Source organism: Lactuca saligna, chromosome 3 (assembly GCF_052625555.1).
Source record: "Lactuca saligna cultivar CGN05327 chromosome 3, ASM5262555v1, whole genome shotgun sequence".
Classification (NCBI taxonomy): domain Eukaryota; kingdom Viridiplantae; phylum Streptophyta; class Magnoliopsida; order Asterales; family Asteraceae; genus Lactuca; species Lactuca saligna.
The window spans coordinates 142,459,916-142,467,894 of record NC_136419.1 but is presented as its reverse complement, the minus strand read 5'-3'; the positions used below and the strand labels follow the sequence as shown (position 1 = coordinate 142,467,894).

At 37.3% G+C, this 7,979-nt stretch overlaps 1 protein-coding gene across 1 annotated transcript; it reads right to left on the bottom strand.

Moving 5' to 3' along the window:
- Nucleotides 1-1,307: 1,307 nt before the first annotated feature.
- Nucleotides 1,308-3,663, bottom strand: LOC145036043 (uncharacterized). The gene is made up of 5 exons (XM_078984524.1): nucleotides 3,289-3,663; nucleotides 2,839-3,024; nucleotides 2,289-2,758; nucleotides 1,772-2,226; nucleotides 1,308-1,699 (listed from the first exon to the last, which is right to left on the bottom strand). Exons 1-5 carry the CDS (start codon nucleotides 3,661-3,663, stop codon nucleotides 1,308-1,310), a joined length of 1,878 nt encoding a protein of 625 aa, XP_078840650.1.
- Between the last annotated feature and the right edge of the window lie 4,316 nt (nucleotides 3,664-7,979).

The window sequence follows — 7,979 nt, the reverse complement described above, 5'->3', positions numbered from 1 at the left end:
CACTTTATCAAATGATAATAAGAAGGGAAAAAAAATAGTCCATAAAAGGATTGCACTTTATCAAATGATAATAACATGGACAAAATAGTCCATAAAACATGTGTTTGACATTATGCATGTAATTTGTGTTGTAAATGGTTTTTAAACACAAGGGCAGTTTTATTGAAAACACACATAATAGCAACATACTTTTATTGATTGAAAATAGCAAGGGCAAAATAGTCCATAAAAGGATTGCACTTTATCAAATGATAATAGGAAGGGGAAAATAGTCTATAAAAGGATTGCACTTTATCAAATGATAATAACAGGGACAAAATAGTGCATAAAACATGTGTTTGACATTATGCATGTAATTTGTGTTGTAAATGGTTTTTAAACACAAGGGCAGTTTTATTGAAAACACACATAATAGCAACATACTTTTATTGATTGAAAATAGCAAGGGCAAAATAGTCCATAAAAGGATTGCACTTTATCAAATGATAATAGGAAGGGCAAAATAGTCCATAAAAGGATTGCACTTTATCAAATGATAATAACAGGGACAAAATAGTCCATAAAACATGTGTTTGACATTATGCATGTAATTTGTGTTGTAAATGGTTTTTAAACACAAGGGCAGTTTTATTGAAAACACACATAATAGCAACATACTTTTATTGATTGAAAATAGCAAGGGCAAAATAGTCCATAAAAGGATTGCACTTTATCAAATGATAATAGGAAGGGCAAAATAGTCCATAAAAGGATTGCACTTTATCAAATGATAATAACAGGGACAAAATAGTCCATAAAACATGTGTTTGACATTATGCATGTAATTTGTGTTTTAAATGGTTTTTAAACACAAGGGCAGTTTTACTGAAAGCACACATAATAGCAACATACTTTTATTGATTGAAAATAGCAAGGGCAAAATAGTCCATAATAAGATTACACTTTATCAAATGATAATAGGAAGGTCAAAATAGTCCATAAAAACTGTGTTTGACATTATGCATGTAATTTGTGTTGTAAATGGTTTTTAAACACAAGGGCAGTTTTATTGACAAAATAGTCCCACAAAATAGTTTTTACCAATTTTAACATAGTTTTAACAAATAGGGGCAAAATGGTACATTGTTATAATATGCATAAAAGGTAATAAACTACATATCAAAGCATAATTAAACCACATAATGAAGCATGTGCACATGGCACTAAATGTTGGTAAATGTGCACAACACCAAAAGACAAGCCTAAGAATCAAAAAGACAAGCCTAAGCACCAAAAGATGTGCACTAAGCACCAAAAGATGTGCCATTTCAAAGTATCTGACATAATCCTAATAGAACACACTTATCGTAGTTTATAGTAACTGGATTTTCAGTACTTTCCCCACTTCCATCTTTTGTTACCACCTTCTTCCTTAACTTCAGTTTCATGATCCTCTTAGAAGGTAATCGCCTTTTGTTCGCAACAAAATGCTGAAAAAAAACAGGTTGATGCTGATGGTGATGATTTTCTTGATGGTCAATCTCATCCTCTTGTTGTTCAATTTCATCCTCCTGGTGGTCTTCAATATCGCCTTCTTCAACAGCCTCTTCTTCACCAATTCCATCTTCACTAACCCCATCTTCATTGACCCCATCTTCACTAATCCCATCTTGACTAACCCCTTCTTCAACATCCCCTTCACTAACAGTTGCTTTATTTGCTGCATTGTTAAAACAAAAATAATTATTATTATACAAATCTAGATGAATGAATAATCAAAATAAAAACGAACCTTCTTTGAGCAATGGACATCGCCTCTTGTTGTGTCCTTCTTGATGACAATTACTACATCTTGAGATGGACATCCCTGTCTTGTTAATTTTATGCTTTCCTTCATTTTCTGTAGGACATTTCATTCTGTTTACTTTAGGCCTTCCTGGCATTCTCCTACGCCGAGGTGGTAATATGGGATCAAATAGAGCATCAGGCCACATGTTAGCTCCATTTATTGGTTTGACTGGATACCTATAGCAACTTCCAAACATGCTTGTTTTAAACCATACGGCTACATAGTCCTCTGCATTTCCATTAAGGTATAATATAACAGCAATGGCATGCACACAAGGGATACCACTGAGTTGCCAGGCTCTGCAACCACAAGTTTTGCTTTCAAGGTGAACAACATAAACTTCATGGGCTAATTTCACTTCATATTCTTCCTCGCCACTTGGAATAACATCCCAGTACCTGAAATCATATTAAGAAGGTAAGTTATTTCATATTAAATCACTTACAATTAAATAATATACCTTTGTTCTTCTTTCATCTTCTCAATCCTCTTTCTAATAGAGGGGCAGATTTCCATGTCCCACTTATGCCCCTTAATCTTTTGATTGTACATCCTCTCCATCACGTACAATCTGATTTCTTCCAGCATTGTTATTATTGGTTTCTTCCGGGCCTCTACAATTGCTGCATTGAAAGATTCAGATATACCGTTTTCCACGGCATCACAACAAGTCTGAGGTTCAAAGAATGCTCTGCACCATGTATTTGGGTCTCTTTCTATCAGGTGCTCATAAGCTTCTGTGGACATTGTACGAATTTCCCTCATGTATGATCGGAAATTAGAATCGGTTGTAGCCTTTTCAGCCCTCCAAAATAACCTCCTAAACTCAACACCCGTGAACCCCTTCTTCTTAAAGTTGGCATAGATGTGTCGGGCACAATTCCTATGCTCACATGATGGTGACCTTTCCTTAACAGCCTCCATTAAACCCTACAAGGTGATAACAAATTTCAGTTTTAAAGTACATAATAACACATAATATAGTAAGTAAAATGTAAACTATAACACACCTTGTGTTGGTCTGAAATAATTGTAAGACCCCTACCATCTCCCATCTCAATGTCCTCAAGTAGAAGATCAATGAACCACATCCATGTTTCCTTGCTTTCAACTGGCACAACAGCCCATGCTAGAGGATACATTTGGTTGTTTGCGTCCCTACCAACGGCTGTTAACAACTCACATCTGCAAATACCCTTCAAAAAACAGCCATCAACACTGATAACCCTTCTACATCCTTCAATCCAGCCATCCTTGATAGACTTCAGGAAAATATACATCCTTTTGAAGTAATGTGTAGCATCAGGCGTATGATTTGTCTCGATCAAGACTGTTGACCCAGGATTAACCCTCAATAACTCAGCACCATAATTCCACAGTTTCTCATAATGTCTTACCAAATTGCCTGAAATCTCATCTAGTGCAAAGAACTAGGCATTTCTACACTGCCCAAGACTTACCTTGAGACCATAGTCTTTCCTAACCACTTCTGCCATTTTCCTATAGCTAAACTTAGGCCTTTCCAAAATGTCAGGTATTAACATTTTTCCAATCCACTTATACGTAACAAGACAACCCAATTTTTGTTGTCTAGCACAATTATGTTTATCAATTAGTGACTTGATCTGGAATGAATTTTCCTTGTTCATGGGACTAGCCCATAGTCTAAAAGGGCAAGATGGCTTCCATTTTTCATTTTTACTGCACCTTACTAACAATGCTTTTGCCTCATTTTTTTCATACCACAATGAATAACCCTTAGACACAGCATAATTTGTTAACATATGTTTCAGTTCATCTCGATCAGAGAATTTCATACCTAACTCAGGCATCATAGTGTCCCATTTTTGGTTTGGATCATGAATAGGATGTTTTTTTACCTTACCACCAGCTTCTTCCTCTATGCCTCTTTATGGAATAAGGTTCTTCTGTGACAAAAAAGGATCAACAACTTCAGGCCATTAAATGTCCTCATCATCAGCTTCATGGTCCACCGATAGATCATACGATAATACCGAGTCCACATCATCTTCATATGTTTCAGTACCACTATCCCATTCTTCAGCTTTTTCTTCTTCAATCCAATCTAGTAAGGGTTCATGATGGTCATCAATGTAGATACTTATTTGATTATCATCATCATCAAACCCAGCATCAAGGAACCTAACATAATCATCTTCATCCCTGAGCTCCCTTAACCCATCTACGAGGGACCGATTTTTAAGACAGTAATACATATCCCAACATCTATTGTTGATCAATTTTTGGAGATAGGTCTTGAACTTCTTGAAATCCATGTTACGTACATCTAGCCCCATAACAGGTACTTTATCAGGATGAAAGTAAACCTAGGGATTAGGAGAAAAAACACCTTTATGGTAGACATCAATGTTGAGTGAGTCACGAGACATGCTTGCTGCACGAGACATGCTGAGAACCCTTGCTGCACAATCGACTAACTTTCCTTCACCTTCTATAAAAATCAATTTCACTGTCACGAGTTCACCGTTCATCGTTATGTAAGAACCCTAGATATCGATTTCACCCTTCACTGAGAACCCTTGATGGTGAATCGATATCCTTGTGGCACTTATGTTTGATGTAATGTGTTTTAATAATCCATGTCAGATTATCACCGGTAAACAAAGAATCGTAACCCACAGATGCCGGTCACCATTAAAAAACCTTATTTTTATTGGTAACTTTATTTGGATTTATAATAAAAAGCATTATTTCGTTGGTTTTTTGTTAACAACAAAAAAGTAATTGGGGTAATATGAACGTTTTTGAAACTTAATTGGTCTTTTAAGGCATTTTCCCTTCTTTAAACTATGCATTCCTAACCTACTTTTTTTCATTATTCCTTATATATATATATATATATATATATATATATATATATATATATATATATATATATATATATATAGACACACACACAAACACATGTTATCTTCCAAATATACTATGTCATCGGGTCCTACATCCCCAATGGGGGTGAGCATCCCGTCGTGTAACACCCGATTCCCAGATTGGATCAGTGGATGATATAGAGGAGTCAAATGTATGGTTTTGAGGAAAATTATATGCCACGACGTGACATGAAGGGTGTCACGATGTGGCATCCCAATTGAAGAATGTGGGATGCTTTCCATGATGTGATAAAAGGATGGTCACAACGTGACAAGCAGTTACAACCCAAACCCATAATTTTAAGGTGTCTCCCATATTTAAAGACATTAACTCATGACCTAGGTGTGACATCCCCTAATTTCTCGGCCAGAAAAGACCGATTTAATTTATGCTTTTTAAAATAAAATCAGAGAAATCTTTTTAAAAGATGTTGCGGAATTGGTCCCCAAACAAAATATGATAAAAGTTTATCAAAACCCTTCATTAAGAAGGTATATGTTTTCCATATATATATATCAAAACCTCGGGATGTCATGTTCCGATACAGATCAAAAGCATAAACAAGACATTATAAGCCTTTCAACAGTTATTTACAACTACTGGCCTATAATCCTAAAATCTCTCGTCATCCTCCGACTATGCTCGGGGTCCACTACATGTAACATAAAAAGGTTAGTGGGTCAGGCTTGGGAGCCTGGTGAGCATATAGGGTTTTCAACCCACAATAATAATAAACTTACTAAGTTCATCAATCAACAATAACCCTGATTACCCGTTCCCGTTATCCTCACTTTACGTCCCTAAACACTTATCACAAGGGACCTAGCCTAAAGAATATCATCAGGATGGACACTACTGCTAAGGGGTTTCCTCAGCCATACATGTCCTAAAGGCAACCATGTGAGGGATGGAGTACAACGAATGAACACTCTTAGTTCATTAACAGCTACAGGTTGCGGACCTGCTAATGTTTCCTACTGGACTGTCTAGAAAGTCCGTGGTCGTCATCCAAACTCCGCTAGAGGACTGGATCTCAAAACACATCGAGGCCTCTCATCAATTTTATTTTATCACACATCACTATCTACCCATGTTCTACCCAACATATTTGTAGATAAAAATACTTATACAGTTTAAAACTTGTATAAAACATCAACTCAACAGTTACCTCAAATAAAAAATTAATATATCTACACATAGCACGTATTATAAGGTAAATACTCCATATCTATGTGTAAAATGAAAGTGACTATACACTCACATGGTTTGATGATAATCGGGCAGCAATTCGTTTCCTAAAACGATCGTTTCTAATAAAACCGAGAGTTTTATTGAGAAATCGGGATTTCCAAAAGTCGGTCTTTGAAACCGAAAAGATAAATTTTCCGGGCTTCTCGGGCACTTCGTGGAGTATTTCGGGCTTTACAATCGATACCGGGGCTTTGCGGGATGTTAAGATGAAGAAAATATGGGTTTAAGGGTTAAAATTGACAAATTTTCAAAGTTACCCGGGAGGTCTCGCACCCTTCTATTTATAAGGGCAAGGCTTCCGATCGGACGGTCAGGAAGAAGACACGCGTCGCATATCCAAGGGTTCGCATGGAAGGCTCGCACGAGGGTAGCATGTGCGAATGGCTCGGTGTCGGCCTCTGATTGGACCACGATCTACTGGTCCACATGTGAGGTTCGGAGGCTAGGCGGTGCGAGGCTCGGTCCAGCTGCGAGCTTCGGATTGGGCCTCCCTTTGGTCGAATCAGAAGAGGACATGGGGCGACACGGGGCAGTCTCGCATGCGAGGGAAGGCAACACGTTTTTCCAGGTGGCTCGGTGACTCAGCAGGTTCCGGATACATGGCACATGCGAAGCGAGGACACGTGGCACTTCCGGGTGAAGCTTATCTATGCGAAATTTCTCGAATTTTGTGCCAAAATCTTCTAAAATTCATAACTTTCGCATACGAGCTCCATTTTTGACGTTCTTTATGTGCACGCGTAGCTAAAATTATGCTCTACAACTTCCTTTTAGACTTCATCGGCTAATTTTGACTTTAAATTTTATATTATTATTTTTAACAGATCGGTACAGGAAATTCATTAAAAATTCATAACTTCTTCATCCGACGTCCGTTTTCATCAGACTTTTTACCGTTGTGCTCCTAATGATGAGACATTCAATTGTCGTTTAGGTTATGTCGGCTAAAAATACTCGATCTAAAATTCGAGTTTTTAGCTGTCTACTGCTAAGCTGAAACTTCGAAAAATCATAACTTCCTCATACAAAGTCAGATTTGGGCGTTCTTTTTATCGAACTTCTTGGTTTGACAAATACTACGAATTTTGTTTAGATTAATAAGGCTAAAATGTAGTTTATCAAAAACTCACTTTTTACGACATTCAGTACCGTGTCGGTTTTGTCACGAAACTTCGACACGTCATAACTTCTTTGTTATAACTCGGATTTTGGTATTCTTTATATCCCAAAAATCCTTGTTTCGAGCACTACAACTTTATGTAAAGATAAAACACATAATTCACATAATATTCACATAATTCCTTTTCATTTCTTCAAAAAGAGTTACAAAGGTTAACCTAAACTATCAACTCAATATAAATGCCTAGGTTAGAAAGACGAGTGTTACAATTCTCTCCCCCTTAGGATGATTCCGTCCCCGGAATCACATATCACCAAACAACTGCGGGTAGCGACTCATCATATCACTCTCTGTTTCCCAAGTGAGATTTGGTCCATTGGTATGTTTCCAACGCACAAGTACTAAATCGACCATCTTGCATCGCAACTTCATAGTCTTACGGTCAACGATTGCCTCAGGTTCTTCGATCAACCTCTTGTTTTCATCCAACCTTAACTCAGAAATTGGAATTATGTCGGGCACATCTCCCGTGAACTTTCTCAAGTAACACACATGAAAGGTGTTATGAATACCCTCCAGTTCTTCCGGTAATTCTAGCTTGTAAGCTTGATTCTCGATCTTCTGTAGAACTTTGAACGGTCCAATAAACCTTGGACTCAACTTTTCTCGTTTCCCAAAATCTTATAAGTCCCTTCCACGGCGAGACTTTAAGTAAAACTGAATCTCCAACTTCAAAGGTTATCGGTCGTCTTTTCTTGTCAGCATAACTCTTTTGTCGATCTTGAGCAGCTAACATCCTTTCTCTTATCACTTTCAACTTTTCAGCAGTTTGATGGACTATTTCAGGTCCCATAAACTGCTTTTCCC